Raw genomic sequence first — 18,518 nt, 5'->3', positions numbered from 1 at the left:
TTCTTACATTTCACAATTTGTAATTTCTTTGTCAGTTCGTAGCATCCTCTTTCACAACATCACCAGTAAGATTTTTTAGATACTTAGAAATCTTTTTCTTATCAGTCTCTTGAAGTGCATCAATGAAATGTCTCTATCTATGCAGTCCATCTATAGGCAATATTTTTGGAGGTGTCAAAAGTGGTGGTGGTTTCAGGAATGCAGCAGCATTGTAGACCAATGTGGAACTTACTGACACCTCGGGTGGATCCCTGTGGCTAGGTGTCTTCAACTCATCTGTGCAGGCGTCTGACTCATCTTTATGAGAGCTAGAAACATGACTTTCTTTAAAGCCGTCTGAAAAATGTCACTTTTCCGAGAGTTGTCCTCGGCTCCCTATTTTCCAAAGACCTGTAAAGGGTTTTCTGAGGTCCACATGGCAGCTGTGTGAACGAACTGCTTCATGTATGGACGGCTCAGTAAGCACAACCCAAAACCCTTCTCCTTGAGCCATCTTCACCGAATTCTGTATTACGAAGACACTCTTCAGTGCATTCTTCAAAATGCCAATTTGCATCTTGTAACACCTGCTTGATCCCCACCTGGTTATGATTATCACCTGCTGCCCTTCATAAACCCGGTTAAGTCCACTTTCAACATTAACACTCCATATAATGTACAACTGTATCTTGCGAGGCAGCGCTGAACCTTTATGTATGGCTTGCCTAGCAGGTTCTTGAACATCAACGTGTAGATTTGTAACAACGCTTCCATTGTCTTCAATTGCTCAGCAGTGGCCAGAGTTGTGCTTTGACTCCAAGTGCATGAAGCGCTGATTCCGTTTTTCGACACCGATACACATAGCATGCACAAGCCATTTGTTTGGACATGGCAAACTCTCTGGGAGAGCATGGTAATTCTTCTTGTTACTTATCCCCTATCTCGTCGTCATTAGTGGAATCTTCCCAGCCTTGATACCCGCCAATGACTACACCACACAGGGTGCTTAGTATTACATATCTTTATTCTTCTGCGTGTAACTGTGAACTAAACATTCTAACACCTACGTCACATCTCTACAGAGTGCATTAGGAGCCAAAAGGGTTCAGTCATAAAATATTGCAAGACTCTACACCTCCCATCCTACTCAATGGAATTTCTACTCCATAGGAACATCACTTCTGTGGGCCTCAATACTTTTGCAGCAAACTAAGTGTGCCAGAATGCTTCTCATGTACTGATTCCGAGAAAAGGCAATTGTAAGGCTTAAAATATAAGAATGTGTTCTGTATGTTGGGACCTGTTATAGTTAATTGTATTCATAAAGTCAATACTCGCATCAGCAGGGTTAATCCAACAGAGATATAATGGAATCAAACTATCCACTTTGGTGCCGCTACCTACCCTTTGGCTCCTGTTTGATTCAAGAATTGGGAGGACTCCATTCGCCACGAAACAACGCTTCCCGAGGCCACCGACACCGCTACCGGTCCTTCCCCTCCGCCGCAGCCTTCCATTCAGAGCGCGGCCCCTGTGGGGGGGGCCGAGGGGAGCTGGGAACTACATCACCCAAGCTCCCTTGCAGCCCTGCTGAGGGAGAATACGCGCCAAGAGGCGCTTTAAATTGCACGCCACCCCCGGTGGAGCGGGGGAATCAAACTATCCACTTTGCTGCCGCTACCTACCCTTTGGCTCCTGTTTGATTCAAGAATTGGGAGGACTTCATTCCCCACGAAACAACGCTTCCCGAGGCCACTGACACCGCTACCGGTTCTTCCCCGCCGCCGCGGCCTACCATTCAGAGTGCGGCCGCTGTGGGGGGGGGGACCGAGGGGAGCTGGGAACTACATCACCCAAGCTCCCTTGCGGCCCTGCTGAGGGAGAATTCGCGCCAGGAGGCGCTTTAAATTGCACGTCACCCCCGCGTTGGGGGAGCGCACTGGAGCGCCGGGCGAAGCGAGGCTGGGCTGGGCCACCCCCCTAACGTTTCGCCAACGGACTGCCATGACGACAACATACTTATGGCAAGGTACTACTGACAATGTTTTAAAACCCCGTGCTCTTGAAAGGTTTTGGTGATATTGCCTGGCTTTTTAAGCCAGAAAGATACACTCTCTAGTGGCGAGATTATTCCCTAAATCAGACAAGCACTGATTATCAAATAATGAGAAAGGTGACCAAAATTGCTAAGATGCCCAGGCGACATTCTAACACCAGACAGAAGACCACCATACCACAGCCCCTACCTACACTCACAGCAATAGATAAGATGTTGCAACAAACTATAGGGGCAGTAGCTACGGCAATTGTTAACACCGAAAGAAGGCTCTCACTACCACCGACCATAACTATTCAAGACTTAGGAGAGGACCTGTCAGTGGCTGCAACAGATGTCCCAGACATAAGTTTCTGCTTTACGTCTTCTTACGCGGAGCTCCCCTGTGCACAGGCACCCACAGAGACCCCTAGAGTTGCTGAGGACACTCTTACAGATTAAAATCCCTTAAAGGCAGGATTGGAAGAAACCATCATTACTCACATCAAACCCCTGATGTCAAAGATTGACAGACTAACCTCTATTATAAACAATAGGGGGGCAGGAATGTCAAAGCCGGTGGCTCCAGCCGGAACTTTCGGCCGAGCAGGAAAGGGTTACACCAAATAACACACATAAGGATAAGGTAGCACCAGTTGCTAATCCCTCTACAAAAAATACTAAGATGGGAACACAAATTATTACTTCAAAAAACACCAGAGCTCCCTTATCCTCTTGCTCCACCATCACTACCCCTCAGGCTCATATCAACCAGGGAGCGGGAATCCCTACAGCTGTTAATGGCAAAATAGGTCCTAATCCGAAGGACAGTAATAATGCGACCAAAAATACCCTGCTTAAAAATGTATCAGAGAAAACAGGCCCAGCACGCTTCCATACTATTAATCTCCCCCGGAAGCCCTGCCCTTCGTTGTAGTACTAACGGGGGTTCCTCCCCTAAAGGAAGGGAAAAGAGAAAATCATTTTGAGTTTAAAAAACAAGTGTGTGCAATAGCTAAGGGCGAATAGGCCGTTACCCCCAAATATCTCTGGGGAAATACTTACAGTCAGAAGAGGGAAGTGGATTGGGAAAGGAGTAAAAACGATAGCAGGAGACATCATAACAATAATTTTTAGGGACACCTCTGCAGTGAACTACATATGCAATGCCCCTTCAAGCAGCACAAACACTCAAATATATCCGCTGCATCTATCCTATTTCTATCCCACCACACCTCATAGACCAGTGTATACAAATAGGGTTCATGCTAGTAGGGTTTATCATCATGACCTCCAGAATAGAGTGCCACAGTGGCAAGCACGTTAGCAGAGTATACCTGTATACGATCCAGCTATCCCACTGCATGCCCATTGGAATAGGTTCTTTGTATTGGATTAGGTGGACTGACTCGTCTGTGACATAACTTGTACACCCCAATCTGCTAGGGGATCATTTGGTGAAAGGCCTATATGGCTGGGAAATACAACATCTACCAACCCAGAAGCAAGCAGCAGCAGGGGAGTCAGTAAGAAGGATGACCCAGAGCAACAAGGCGGGACACAGCACACAGAGCTCAAGGTACGCAGAAAAGATAAGAGGGTCACATCATCCCCAGATAAACCAGTAAGGCCAAATATAGAAAATATAGTTGCACCAATAATAGCTGGGGAGGATGTTGGAATATAGCAGGTCTGGCGGCTAAATACGATTGCCAGGAATGGAGAAAGTACATCACTAGCTTTCACATCATATGTCTGCAGGAGACTTGGGTGATTGATCCCAATCAGTATATCATAGAGGGGTTTAAATGCTTCCCAGTTCCTGCCGTAAGGTCCTCATCAGGGAGAGCGACTGGAGGACTACTAACATATGTAGACCTCCGCATACAAGGGGTATGGTTCAACCATAACTGGAATTAAAAAAAAATGCAGGCAATAGGCTCCCACTCTAAAGGGACCAATATTTTATTGGTAAATTGGTATAATGCGGTAGGCACAAACAGTAGAGGAAACGTAATAAAAGAATTGGATTCCCGCCTAGACGCACAATTATCATCAACTAAGGTAGCAGGTGCCCCGCGCGTCATTCTCACAGGGGATTTTAATTGTCACCTCTGTGAGAATTTGAGACCATTAAGTAAGGACTGGTCGCGGTGCACAGTGACAAAAGGACCACACTTTGCACACTCCGTAGAGGGGTGGGAAATAGACAAAGTGACAAAAAGGCACAACTTGGTGCACACAATGGACTTGATTGAGTTAGGCAGTAGTGGGGAACCTAACCCAACTTTTAAGGGCAGAGGCTGCCACTCATACATAGATTTTATCATGGTTTCTCCCACACTTAGAAACTGGATTAGCAGTATGGCAATTGAAATTAGTATTTTTAGTGATCATAACCCTTTGGTTATGGAACTAAAATGCCTAAACTGCAAGAAACCATTGATCAGAGTAGATGCAATAGAAAAGGTTGTAGATCAGGGGAGGATGCTCAGGTGAGCCAAGATAGACGGAGATACATTCTATAGGAGTCTCGTAACAGTAGGGCTAAATGCTATAAATGCATGCCTTGATCAAAACAACGAGGGAGTGATGGTGGTCAGTGCATTTGAAGAAATAGCACATCTTGTCGACAGCCTATTAAAGACCCCTAAAAGAAGCAAAACAGTCACCACATCTCGTTGGTTTGACCAAGATTGTATCAAGGCACATAAAGATCTTAAATACAGTCTAAAACAGCGCCCTAGGGACAACTCCAGAATAGCCCATTACAGATCGAAATATCAAAAGGCCCTGAAATCCCATAAAGAAAGCCTTCAAACACAAGCCTGGGATGACTTAAGGGAGGCGGCAGAAAGAGGAGATATGTCTGGGTTCTGGAAAGTCATAAACAAACCGTGCTTCCAGGACCCAAGCGCGCCACAAATACTGAATACCATCTTACCTGAACAATGGCATACCCACTTCCTGAGTTTGTATAACCACACAGGGAAGATAACTCATGATGAAGGGCAGAGGTAAATATTGACTGCACGGTTAGATTTCTCTATGGCAGAAGTGGAATTGGCTATCTTAGGGTTAACTAAAAATAAAGCACCCCGACCTGACGGTATACCCCCTGATCTTTATCTGAGTAATATGGAGCTGTGGGCTCCCATTCTCACGAGGGTCTTGAATGAGGCAGTTGTGGCAGGGCTGCCCCGCTCTTGGTCCTCGGCGACCATTGTACCAATCTATAAAAAATGGAATCGGGATGACCCCCAATGTTATCGCCCTATATCTTTAATCGAAGTGACGGCGAAGGTGTTGGGCCGAGCCATTTTAAATCATCTACAAGATTGGGCAGAGGATAACCAAATACTTACAGATATCCAATGTGGGTTCAAGGAGGGAAGATCAACCACTGATCAGTGTCTGAACTTATACCTCTTGACGGCTAAGTACACTATTGCCAGTAAGGGGCTATGCACCTGGAGTTTATGGACCTTTCCGCGACCTTCGACCGCGTAAATAGAGAAAAATTATGGGCATTGATGATCAGCCTGGGGGTGGAACAAGGGCTAGTTGACACCCTGAAGGCCCTACATTGGAATACATCAGCAACGGTCCGCTATAACCAAGACGGAAGCAAGACAGAACCATTCCTATGTACAAGCGGAGTGAGGCAGGGCTGCATCCTAGCGCATTTTTATTTTCTTTATATATCAAAACCTGGACAAGGAACTATCTAAACTGAGCGTGGATTCCCCCCAAATAGGCCATCGCGCTGTGCCCGTCCTGCTTTACGTGGACGACGTGGTGTTGTTAGCTCGAACACCGCTGGGGCTCCAGAAGCTGATCGATGGATTTGTCAACTTCATGGCCACACTTGACCTGTCAGCTAACCTGGAAAAATCCTATGTTATGTCAGTTGGGGCAAGACCAAAAAGGAAATTTGTATATAGGATATGCTCCCACTAAATAGGCCAGGTCCAGTCTTTTTCCTACTTAGGCGTCTTATTTGATGAGCAATTAGACTTTAAATCCCTGTCTGAAAAACACGCTGCAAAATTGGTGGCGTCATCAGGGGCCATAATGGGTTACGGGAGAAGACTGGGCAGATGGTCGCCGGAGCAAGTACTTAACTAGTACAGGTCAATATGCTGCGTTAAAGCAGCCTACGGGTCAGAAGTGTGGGGTTTCATAAATAAGCATTTGCACCAGATTCAGGTGGAGGAAAATACATTTTTCAAAAGGGTACTGAAAGTGCCACAGAGTACTCCATCTTATATTTTACATGAAGAACTGCGAGAGCCCTACATTGAAGACCGAATATAGATCAGGCCGCTCATGGCTTGGATCAAAATCTGGACTAATCCAGAGGCTGGCCTCAGCAGGCAAATAATTAAAGACTGTCTGAATCGTGACACAGGGGGCCATATCCCCTGGATAAAGTATGTAAAAGATTCCTTGGAGGCAATCGGTTGCAAAAACTTTTTTACCGCACCCGAAACCCTAAATGCCCAGAACAAGATGCTGGTCAAAAAATTGTTCGGTGAATGGACATCTACGAGTAGGGCTGTCACAGAAAAGCGTAAACCTACAGTTCTGTCCTACAGCTTATTGAAAAAGGAACATGGAATGGAACCATATCTAGCTGTGATGTACAATGCACAGGACAGATTTTATATGACCCGTTTTAGACTTAATGTGCTACATCAACTACTCTCCGTCCCCTCTGGATTTACTCTATCACTGGAGTCGAAGGGTACCTGCGGCTGCGACAGTAGGTCTCCACAGGATACCCTTCACTTCGTACTGTTATGCTCATTCGGCTCAGTCCCCAGACGTAAGTTTTTAGTGGGGATTCTTAAAAAAGCTAAATTTAGACAGGCAAAAGCAGCTCTACTGTTTTTGCAGGAAGCCTTAGATGCTCACACATTATTTTGTATAATACATTTTATCAAGGTGGCTATGAGGTTAAGGAATACAAGAGAAGTAAATGATTGTAATGTCCCGTAATTAGAGACTGATACCAGAAATTTGTTTGACATGAATTCAATGCCCTTCCTCTACTCTTAATCATTTTAATGTGGATTTTAAATGTTTTAAATGTATCTTTTATGTATGTACTTTTATGGTATCTTTTCAAGTGCAGAACAAAGATATTTGAAATTGAAATTGAAATATGTCAAACATCAGAAATGGCTGGGTATTTTAGGGTTAGATGACAAACATGCCTATGATTCTTTAGGCACAAAACGTTTTCTTCATGAACACGGGGGGAAATCATTTGTTTCAGATTTCGTTGGTTAATTGATGCTGGATTTGCAAACCATTACCCTGGGGATTCAGACTAGGCAGCTCTGACCTCGAACACCGCTTGGATTGCAATAGTGTGAATCCATGTAGACCCATTCATAAAATGCAATTGGTCAAATGAGGGCAAAGAACAAATCTCCCCGATGCAATTCGGAGCCTGTATCATTAAGAGTTGTGCTTGCTCAGCCCAGAGGTTAGCACCTGCTTTTATGCACTTGCATTGTTGATAGGTCCTTCAGATAACGCACTGCAGATAGAACAGCTCGAAAACAGAGACACAATCAATGCTGTTTCCGAGCTGAATTGTCTACAGTTCTTGCATTAAAACTACTTTGGATGGGAAGCGTGTGACGCAATAAAGGGCATGTGAATTGTTCTACTGCATTTCTTTAATCACCTAACACCAAACATTTGAGTAAAAGCAATAGCTACATGCATCCTTTATTCTCACGCGTGTCATGATGTAGGCTATCCAACCTCAACTACATGGAACGACACAAGAATATGTGCTATTCCCAAAGCCAGATTAAATAACTGCTCATTCAAGTCTCTTTGGATATGAAGCACCCAACCTTAACCCTAACCTGTCTCAATCCTTTCTTCCTTTTGGCAACCGATTTTTTATGAGGGGGGGGGAGGGAGGAGTCCTAGGGGCAGATTTATGAGGCCCTTGCGCCACGTTTACGCCGCTGTTGCGTCACGCAAGGCGGCGTAAACGTGGCGCATCCCTACGAACGATTTACAATGTGACGCATCTAGGCAGATGCGTCACGTTGTAAAGCCCTGCGCCGCTTGTGGGCGTTCCGGCGCAGGGTGGGCGTTCCGGGGCAGGTGCGCCTCGCAAAAGTGGCTGAGTGGAATCCATGAGATTTCACTCAGTCACTTTTAAGCCAATGCTGCGTCAAAAGCCTGCGCCTGCTTGAAGCAGGCGTAGGTCTTGACCCAGCATTATTAAAATGGGGCACCCCCGAGCCTTGCTGGAGCTGCGTCGCGCTTGCGACGCAACTCCAGCAATGCGCCACATTTCCGGCACAGATGGTTCACGCATCTGTGTCGTTTTTGCACCATGGTGCGCCGCATTATAAATGCGGCGCACCATGGCTGGCGGAGCTGTGGCGCACTGTGGCGCATGTTAACTGGTGCATCCCTGGGGATGCGCCAGTTAACATAAATCTGCCCCTTAGTCTATTTGGCAGTATGTGTACTGTTCAACCACGTTGGGTATTGGATGTGCTTCCTAAGTCCAGACAGCTTGAAGTAGGCATGCGTCCCTCAATTAATGTTGCTCAGATTTGACACTCCAAACACGGGACCAATGTTGCGTCTTAAGCCACACAACCAATAGAATATACGTAGTAGTAAAAACAAAAATGTCCATGGAATGGGTCTTAGGCTGCATCTCACTGATGAGGTCCGGCAAGGCAAAAATATTTTCGGGGTTGAGTTCTAATACAGACAGGATATGGTCTAGCTGTTTGAGCCAGACTGTCCCTTTTGGAGAGGTGCCAACACCAATTTGCATCTGATTGGTCCCTATCTATAGTGAGCTCCAAATAATAAACTTGAATTAAATCTAGAGTAGTAAGCGTTGCCTCAGAATAATGGGGCCCTTCCATCACTTTGCGCTTTTCTTAGTGAATTGCTCTCAGTGACAATGGAGGGTTCACATTTTGGTCCCCTCGCTACCTTTACAAAAGTATGTATCTGTGCGTTTTATGAGAAGGCTCAACAAGCCTATAAGATTTATGGGTGTGAGTGTGTTCCTGCACAAAGCAGATGTGACCTATCACTTTAGGCTATACTGTCCCTCTTTGTATCGGTCTGACTTTCGGACATGGCAGATGCTTGTCTATGGCGGCATAGCAAGCAAAACATGGTTCAATAAAATGAGGTTCATAGACATTACTATTGGCTGGCATGAATTCAAGAATCCTATTCATCAGTGTTTTGCATTTATTCATATTTTTTACTCGGGTAATCATGTAAATTGCAGAAAAAGACACGACTGTTACTTGAAAAATGTAAACAGTCTTTCTAATCTATTATTTTTCAGGGTCTCCTTCAGTATATATTTGTATGTGAGGAATATACATCAGAGGTGCCAGTGACAGACACAGCTCTGGAGCTAGAGCTTTCCAAGCAAAAAAACAGGTACTTCATAAAATGTAATTTATTGTATGTTACCTTTAAAAATGACAGTGTATTAATACAACAGGCTTTACAATGAAAAATAGAGTGATCAAAGACTATTGAAAAAACAAAGATTGAATGTTACATACATTGGGTAACAAAAACATCAAAGCACTTTGAAGTAGTTCTAATAGTGAACGATCATTGGCAAATCCAAGAAGAATGGCCATTGTATTAGTGAAAGTGCTTCTTGATTGTTAGGTTTTGGTTGTGAATGGAGTCAATGGTTGGATGAATGAGCCAGTGAAACGATGGAGGAGTCAGTAACTGAGTACATACAGAATTGGGTATTATGGGATGTAAATACTTATCTAAATGTTTGTATACATGAGTTTATGGGGCGTGCTGCCTGTGAGTGTGCATAGTTTGCGCTGATAGATGCCTCTGGGTGGTTATAGGATGACTGGAGAGTGAGGTTAAACACCTGTGATTGAAGATAGTACAAGGGAGGTGGAACATTGTTGTCTGTGACTGAGAGTACTATGCAGAATCAGCTGCCATGAGTGCAAAGAGTGTAAGTGGGTAAAGAATAGCCTCGTTTAAACAAGGATAGTGTGTTACTGATGGTTGCCTGTGAGTAAGGAGGAGACGGTTCGTCATCTGTTTGTTAAGAGGCTATGAGGGTAAGTGGACTTTGTGCCATGCATGGGAATGATGCAAACTAGGTACTTCTCAATGACTGTGAGTGAGAATGAGAGGGCTAGGTTGTGAATGATTCCAGTGTGAAGTTGAGTGGTGTGTGTACGTGAATGCGAGGTTCATGTCTGTTTGAGAGGGTGAGCTGCCTCTGAGGAACGGTTAAAGGAGTGTGGTGTGTGCACCTGAAGCCAAGGTCCTTGTCAGTGTGAGAGATGAGCTGTCCTGAGGGAAGGTTGAAGGGATCAGCAGTCTGTGAATGTAGGAAATGTTAGGTTCTCTCATGCTGTCTGGGCTTGGCTGAACTAACTGGAGGTTCTACTTCAGAGCAGTAGAGGCTTCTACCGGACCCCGGTGGTGGGGCGATAGGGTGGGTATTCAGGGGTGGGAGATGAAAAAAAAAACACTTAACCGAAAATGGCTGGCCACCTCCTCTCTTCCATCCACTTCTTCCTGTCTTTGGTCCCGCAGCAGGAAGCAGCAGGGAGCACCCGGACTCCCAGGCTCCCCTGAGCCAGTCACAACGCTGCAATGCAGTGTTGTGAATGATCTGAGCACCGTGGTTTGGTTCTCTGACTGGGAATGGGAGGCTGAGCATGTTCTTCACGAGGCAGTGCATTTCAGCCTGATGGAATTTGAATTTGAATTTGAATTTGAATGGGGAACATGCAAAGTGCAGGCTGGCCAAGCAGTCCAGCACAACAAGGGAGTGCTAACCACTCCTCCCCCTACTTCTGATAGGAAACTAAAATGATAATAATGATACGTTATCATTTTATTTTTCCTTTTGATCAGTGGGCCGACGTTCCTCTGCCTTAGTGGAGGAGTCGCCACCGGAGGTGGTTTTGAAGTAACAGAAGTGTTGTGGGTGGCTCATGCATTACCTGCTCAGCTGACAAGCCTGCTGCAGGTAGGTTTTGTGAGGGCGATGCTGTCCCTGTACTCTCCTACTGTCAGTGCCTACACCTGGTACATAGAAGTTATGCTTGTGTACTGCGGCTGCCTTCACCTCCTGGGTAGACGTTGTACTTCTATATACTCCTACACAGGAACCTTGTCACACCTAGCACAGGTGAGCCATGAACAGTAGAACGTAAGTGCACATCACTTGTGTCCATACACACACACACACACACACTCGCCTCCCACATATTGGCTATTCTGACCATATTGTCTGCATACCCGCACTTCTAAATCATTCTCTCGCAGTAGCCAAATAAAGAAATATCCCACCAGTCTAGAGAGTGTTTTTATACTGTTACATAAATCATCGGGATAAATATAGCATGCACAGTTTTGAGTGTTTGATGCATGGGCAGTGCAAGGTGCCCCAGGCTTGGCACCTTATGAGTGCATGGCTCAGCAGTTCAGGCACCCAGGTCTTGGCTATTCCAAATTTGCATACTCTGACAATAGCCTGCTTCATACAGGCAGGGCTATACAGATCAGAAAAACGTAAATTGGTGCATACACGTAATCTAAACAGAGCACACTTCTTGTACCATTGGTGGCTAGAGCAAATCAGCCCTGTGATCCATATCATCATTTTCTCAAATGCTCTAATCCCTGATAGTCCCAGTGTTCATGGTTGTGATGTGTCCGTGATGTCTACAGGCGGCTGCTGTGTGGACCTGGCCCAATTTCCCCTCACTCTTACATAATGAATTGCTGCCACTCAATGCTACCCCTGTGTCACCCATAGGTGGCGGCATGGCAAAGCGCACAAGCCATGCTCCCAATGCTACTGTGCTGTGCAGTGTGGGCACAAACAGGATTGATAATCTGGCATGGCAGGTGGTGACAAATAACAGGGAGAAAGTAGGAGCTGCAAGCACCCAGAGTACCTCTGGGGTCTGTGTGCCACGGTAATTCCCTGGGCATGAACTAACACAGCCTTTCCATGCTAATACTAAATCTTCATGCCACTTTGAGGGTGATATGCCAGATAAGAATTGCATTTTTGCTAATCACAAGGGTAATGCGAAATGTCAACCTTTGGGTGTGACAAATAGTAGAAAGATAGCAAACAAGCTATAGATGCTGATGGCACGAGCTCTGGAAGACAGTTAATTCTGAATGTAGCATCACCTTAAAATAAAAGCAATTCTTCCGCCAACTCACAAGAGAAATGCGAGAATTGTGTGGTTGAAATTTTTATACTGTGCAAACTTATCTTTCCGCCTGTTATATCATGGATTTGCCTATTAAAACATGTTTCTGGTGCAGAAATACAAAAATGCTCTTCTGTTGCTTTAATGTTTGTAAAGTCAATGTGTCTTTTTTGCAGAAAGTATACTAACCTAACTGGTCCCTATTCTATTTTTAGTTTGTAGTTTTACAGGGCTATCACATCACACACAATCCAGTATTCTTATATTTTTAATGAAAGGGTTAAAAAGTATGAATACACTGCAAAGCAAAGCACTTTATCCTTAGTTCTCATCCTTAGTAACCGTAAAGAGTAACTGACTCAAGGGAAAAGTTGTGATACATTTTCACCGAACATATTGTGCCTGATGATTACTGTTCATTACTTGGATAGCCTTTGCAATTACTTGTGCCACATGACTCCAGCTTACACTGAACCGATAACACTTTCTTCAGTATATTTTATTTGACATGAATCTTTTCCAGAAAATCCAAAGAAAAGGCTGCTGCTCATTCCATTGACTGATAGATTTCAAGAGAGTATTGTTTCCTCATTGAACATTTTAGATATTTGGGATTTTGATTGAGTGTGATGAAAACCCTACTCAAGCAACAACCACAATCATTGTCACAGTGAACAAAAGTCACAAAATTAACCTGCACTTAATCTTCTGATAGCCAGGCACAAAAGCAGTCAGTCTAAACTTACAGGCACTGTGTTAAGTTTTTATGCAGCACACAAACAGTAATAAAGTGACAACACAACACAAGAAAAATCACACTTCAATTTAGAAAAATAGAGGTAAAGTTAATACATTATTTGACAATAAAACTCATGAAATCCAATTAGTAGAACCAGAGTTATAATTGTTTTTATTGAAACGAGTGCCTAAAAGATGAAAGTGCTCATTGCTGACATCTAGTTGAGTGACTCTGGAGCAAAGTAAAAAGTTATGGCTGACCGCAATAGGGCACAGTACGGATACCTGCAGTGGATTGGGCCTTGTCTCAGTTCCTGAGAAGGTAAAGTTCAGCTAGGTAACGCAGCCAGCAGTGTCCGCAGAGGAGGCGTCGTCATCGGGAAGCCTCCGAACAAAGTCACAATGAAGATTTCAATGTTTTGTAAGTCACTTTTTGGAAGCCAAAAGTCTCCAGCGGGACAAAGCTAAAGTCTGTAGCAGACGCAGTTTCCAGTAGGCCAGATACTCTTTTCTAGGCGAGGTCCTGCTGAACAAGATTTGCTACTGTGGAGAAGAATGTAGCAGGAGCTACCAAGAAAGTCAGCCCAGCTGGCGATGCACTTCAGGCAGATTGGCTATCAGGTCGGTCTCAGTCTCCTGTTGGATCTCTGACCACCTGACCAAAAATATTGTGAGCCTCAAGTTTCAGGTTTTAGCATGAGGAGTACTCTCAGCACCACTTCCAAAGGTCCAGGACTGGTTGGGCATCAGTTGGGGGTATCAGGACTCCGTCCTGGTAGAGGCCAGGTGCAGGATGCAAGATCTTTGAAGCTTGCTATGTCCCTGCAGCTCACACAGGAGGGCAGCCAACTAGCCCTTGGAGTTACTCTGATAGTCCTGGGATCGAGCAATGAGACAGGCCTCAAGTAGAAGGTCAGTTCTCTGTAGCAGCAGGGCAGTCCTCTGAAGTACAAATCAGGCCACAAGTTGCAAAGCGGTCCTCTGAAGTACAATGTAGTCCTTCCAGTGGTCCTCTACAGGGCCAGACGTGTAATGAAGAGTTGGTCTGAGGGTCAAATATTTATACCTGATGCAACCCTTTCAAGTGGGGGGACCTTCTTGGCTATCCCCAAATCTGGTTGCCTTCCTTCCTCTGTCTATGGCAGAGGTCTTCAAACTTTTCCAGGTTGAGCCCCCCCAGCTGAATTCCCCCAGATGTTGGGCCCCCCCACCACCCGACAGAAACCTCGGGAATCCGGCAAACCACATGATCGACTGCCACGCGCACACCATATCCGGAAAACAATGCTCAACACAACAAGAGTGCCTAGCAAACTGCAGGCCTGTGAGTGGGTGTGGCGAAACGACAGAGACGTACCACACAGCTCAAAACACAATCCTCCAAGACAAAATGTGCGCAAATTCTCCCCACTAGGATGCCCTGCCTTACACAGGACACAGAACAACAACAACACCACCAACATGAAAGTTACGGGTGTGCCGGTGCCCAGCCACACCTAGACTCTCAATCTGTGGGTGGATCCCTGCCACTGCCATCCTCAAGCTGTGCTCCACATCCAGTCCTGAACGGTACCTAGTCTTCAACACCGCAAGTGCTGAGAACCCAATCTCACAAACTCCCCAACAAATAAACAAATACATTGTAGGATGTAAAGCACAATGCACAAGTGAACCAAAGGGAGGACCGCCGTGATGAACCCACTATAGGAAACACACCATGGGTGCTTCACCAAGCGGAACCCAAAACATGGAACCCCGGCCTTGCCCATGGGGGCCCCACATTCAAGTAGCAGCTGGACGTCACGCAAAATGTCACACGCATGATGCATAGATCCCACACATGAGCACACATAGAATACAGAACAGTAACACCTAGGCAAGGGAGCAGCCAAACAATTCAAATACCTCCCACTCTGAACCACAGCTCCCATGGCACCAAGAAAGCAAAGGAAGTCATCACAACCCTCCCCATCCATCATGTACACCTTGTCATCCACCAACTCCCCCACCATTCATTCCTTCCCTCCATCTGTGCCCCATCCACGTCCGAACCCCTTCAACCACTTGCAAACCCATCCACCATCCATCCCTCCATCCATCCATCATCTCACCCATCCATCCCTCCATCCACCCCCTCACCCATCCATCCATCCATCATCCATCCATCCCTTCACCCAATCCATCCCCTCATCAATCCATCCACTCTTCCACCCATTCATCCACCCGCTCATCCATCCAACCATTCACCCCTTCAACCAAGCTATCCTCCCACTCATCCATCCACTCCTCCACTCATTCATCCACTCTTCCACCCATCCATCCACTCCTCCACCCATCCATCCATTCACTCATCCATCCAACCACCCACCCTCTCACCCATCCAGCCATCCCCCACCCACTCATCCATCCACCCAGTCACTCATCCGTCCACCCACTCAACCCCCCTCATCCATCCCTCCCGCTCTCCACCCTCCCCCCACTCATGCATGCACTCTCTGACCCATCCATCTCCATGCTCCTCTCCTCACCCATCCATGCACACACCTGCCCATCCACTATGCCAATCATTCATCCATGTCCTCACTCATCCATCCATCCTCCCCCTCTCTCTCCATTCCCCCCTCACCCAGCCACACATCCCTCCCTCCATCCACCCTTCATGCATCCACCCACTCATCCATCCACTCATCCACTCATGAATCCATCCATTGACCACTCATCCACCCCTTCACTCCTCCATCCATCCCCCGTCCATCCACCCTCCTCAATCACCCATCCATCCCCACATCCACCCCTTCAATTATCCATCCATCCATTCATTCATTCACCCCTTCATCCATCAATACATCAATACATCCATCACCTCTCTCATCCATCCACCCACCGACTAGTCCACCATCCACCCCCATCGATCCATCCACCATTTCACTGATCCATCCACCCATCCATCTACCCTTCCAACCATACACACATCCATCCACTCCCATCCATCCCTCCACTCATGCATCCATCCTCTCTCTCACCATCCATTCACCCCTTCACCCATCCATCCATCCCCTCACTCATCCATCCACCTCCCCACCCATACATTCACCATGTCACCCACACATCCACCATTCCACCCACCCCCCCACCCATACATCCACCACTCCACCCATACATCTATTCACCCACATGGCAACATAACGGACGTCTGGTGGCCGGCTCCACCCGACATCCCTCACACATTTGATGATTCAAATTCGAATCTGCAGACCAACATCGCTGAACACCGACATTTCGGGGCCCACACAAAGATCCTCATGAGTTGAGGACCGCAGACCAGAGCCCACCGTCCTGATTCATGGCCCAAACCCGGATTGCGACCTTTCCCTCCCTTCCCAAAATAACTGAAGGACTCCTGCCCTCCCCCTCACTCCCACCCCCCTTGAAAGGCTGGGGCTCTGGCACGTGCCTCAAAACCTCTCTGGAAACCTTCTCTCCCTTCTGGGAAGAGCTAACTCTCCCAGGATGGGGTTAATTCACGGAGTTGACAGCTTCAGTATAATGAGTGACACTGAACAACTAAGAGTAATACTTTCTCGTGAGCAAAATCAAGCAATGAAGATGAGAGAAACATATTAATATCAGAAATTACATCCATTTGAGCAACAAGAAAGTCTATGGTCTTTAAACTGTTGCAAAGCACCACAAATGGAAGGGCAATAACTTAGTGTAGTCGCCATCTTAAGCAGGACTTTAGCTTCGCTCCCAAAAGTCATCGTATTATGCAGTAAAAGTAATGAGTATACCGTATTCTGAGATATAAAGTTTGCAAAGTAAAGTAAGCACGCTTTTATTTATGTCCATTAGAAAACCTCTGGAATTTTGTGGCTTTTTACTTTCACATGAACCCCCAGCCTGAGCCCAAGTTTTACTAGTTAAAATATCATATTTTCAACATGCACTCAGGGAAGGGAATAGTACTTTCAAGTCAACAGAATTTAATTTGCAGCACTTTGTCACCTGAAGAATTATTGGGATGCTCCGGAAGCGCACTCACCACTACTTTCAGCACCACTACTGGTACTTTGTAGATCGTCTCCCTGGGTTAGGGTGTGTACGATCTCGAAATCTGATTAAGTCTTCAGGGGATTGGGGGAGGCAATGTTTTAGCGACAGACCAAAAAAGCTTCCTTAGGGTGGAGTTGGCTTGTGAGCACTCACTGTCTGATCGCACGGCGCGCATAATTAGAAATTTGCTATTTACTACACACTGACACACACTCAGTTGGTGGCTGGTAAACAACGACTACTACTTGTTCTCATTGATCTTCAGCCAGGGAGCGCTGCATCAGCAACTCAAGGCAGCTGGCAGCTCAGCCCAGGACAAGCGAATCCACTGCACCCCTGAAGCAAACCACGCTAGTTGTCCAGGAGGCTGCCAGCTGTGTGTGTCCTCAGTGAGTCCGGGTGGCAGCTGCTACCATAACGCTGGTCAGTCATGACTCGATCACTGACGAGGCGTCCCACTACACTCTCCCTCGGCCGGCCATGAATTAAATTATAATTTAAATGAATTCACTGGCAGGCGGCCAATAAGCCCACAGCTACCACAGGGACAGCCCAAGTGGCCCGGCCGGGTTGGTGCAACCTTTTATCCCTGCTGGGAAGAGCTAACTCTCCCAGGAGGGGGCCAATTCACGGAGTCAACAGCTTCAGCTGCAGTGGGAGGCAGCTTTGGTTTTTAGCAGAGGAGACTCTGTGCCTCCCACCTCAGCCGAAGCTGTCGACTCCGTGAATTGGCCCCCTCCCGGGAGAATCACCCAGACAAAGGAACGGGCACAAAGGGAAGATCGGCGTGGAGCACGCGCCCCCCCTGGGATGGCGCCACGCCCCCCCAGAGGGGCGCGCCCCACAGATTGAAGAACCCTAGTCTATGGTGACAAGAGACTTGTGTCACGTTCCTTTGTGAGTGTGCTGGAGGCAGCCCTTTATATATCAGTGGGGCAGGGAACAGCTCTGCCCCACTTAGCCTAGCAGGATGGCTTATTCTGCCAACATGGAGGCCCTCTTTGTCTTACTGTCTGGGAGGAATACACAAAGGCCAACTATTGCATGGTCATATGGCACAGGACACAGGCTCCAGGCTTCAAATGGCAAGGGCAAGAAAATGCCATCTTTCCGAAAGTGGCATTTTCAGAATTGTGACTTAAGCCTTGACTTTATCATTTATGAGGATTTACAATTACAATTCTTTTGAGACCAGACTTGATATTTCTACCTGTTTCCAATAAAAAGGTAACACTCATTACATGTAATAAGGCAACTGAATGTTATCCTAAGGGGGAGGTAGGCCTCACAGTAGTGAAAAACGAATTTGGGTGTTTTTCCCTAAGAGGACATGTACAACCTAAAACTATATCCCCTACCTTTTAACTGCAATGCAGCCTGTCCTATGGCTGTTTAGAGCCTACTACATGGATAACTTATATGTATAAAAAAGGAGGTTTGGGCCTGGCAAAAAGTTTAATTTGCAAGGTAAAATT

General features: G+C 46.3%; 1 protein-coding gene across 4 annotated transcripts in view; it reads left to right on the top strand.

Moving 5' to 3' along the window:
• Nucleotides 1-18,518, top strand: part of TRPA1 (transient receptor potential cation channel subfamily A member 1) — a 913,216-nt gene that overhangs the window by 839,958 nt on the left and 54,740 nt on the right. For all 4 annotated transcript variants that reach the window (XM_086965876.1, XM_086965877.1, XM_086965878.1 and 1 more), the window contains exon 27: nucleotides 9,369-9,466. In XM_086965876.1, coding sequence (XP_086822002.1) covers nucleotides 9,369-9,466 — 98 coding nt within the window. The remainder of the gene's footprint in view (nucleotides 1-9,368; nucleotides 9,467-18,518) is intronic.

This window comes from Lissotriton vulgaris, chromosome 4_1, assembly GCF_964263255.1.
Source record: "Lissotriton vulgaris chromosome 4_1, aLisVul1.2, whole genome shotgun sequence".
In the NCBI taxonomy this organism is placed as follows: Eukaryota; Metazoa; Chordata; class Amphibia; order Caudata; family Salamandridae; genus Lissotriton; species Lissotriton vulgaris.
Note: the sequence above shows the minus strand (reverse complement) of the source record. Positions and strands in the feature narration are given on the sequence as shown.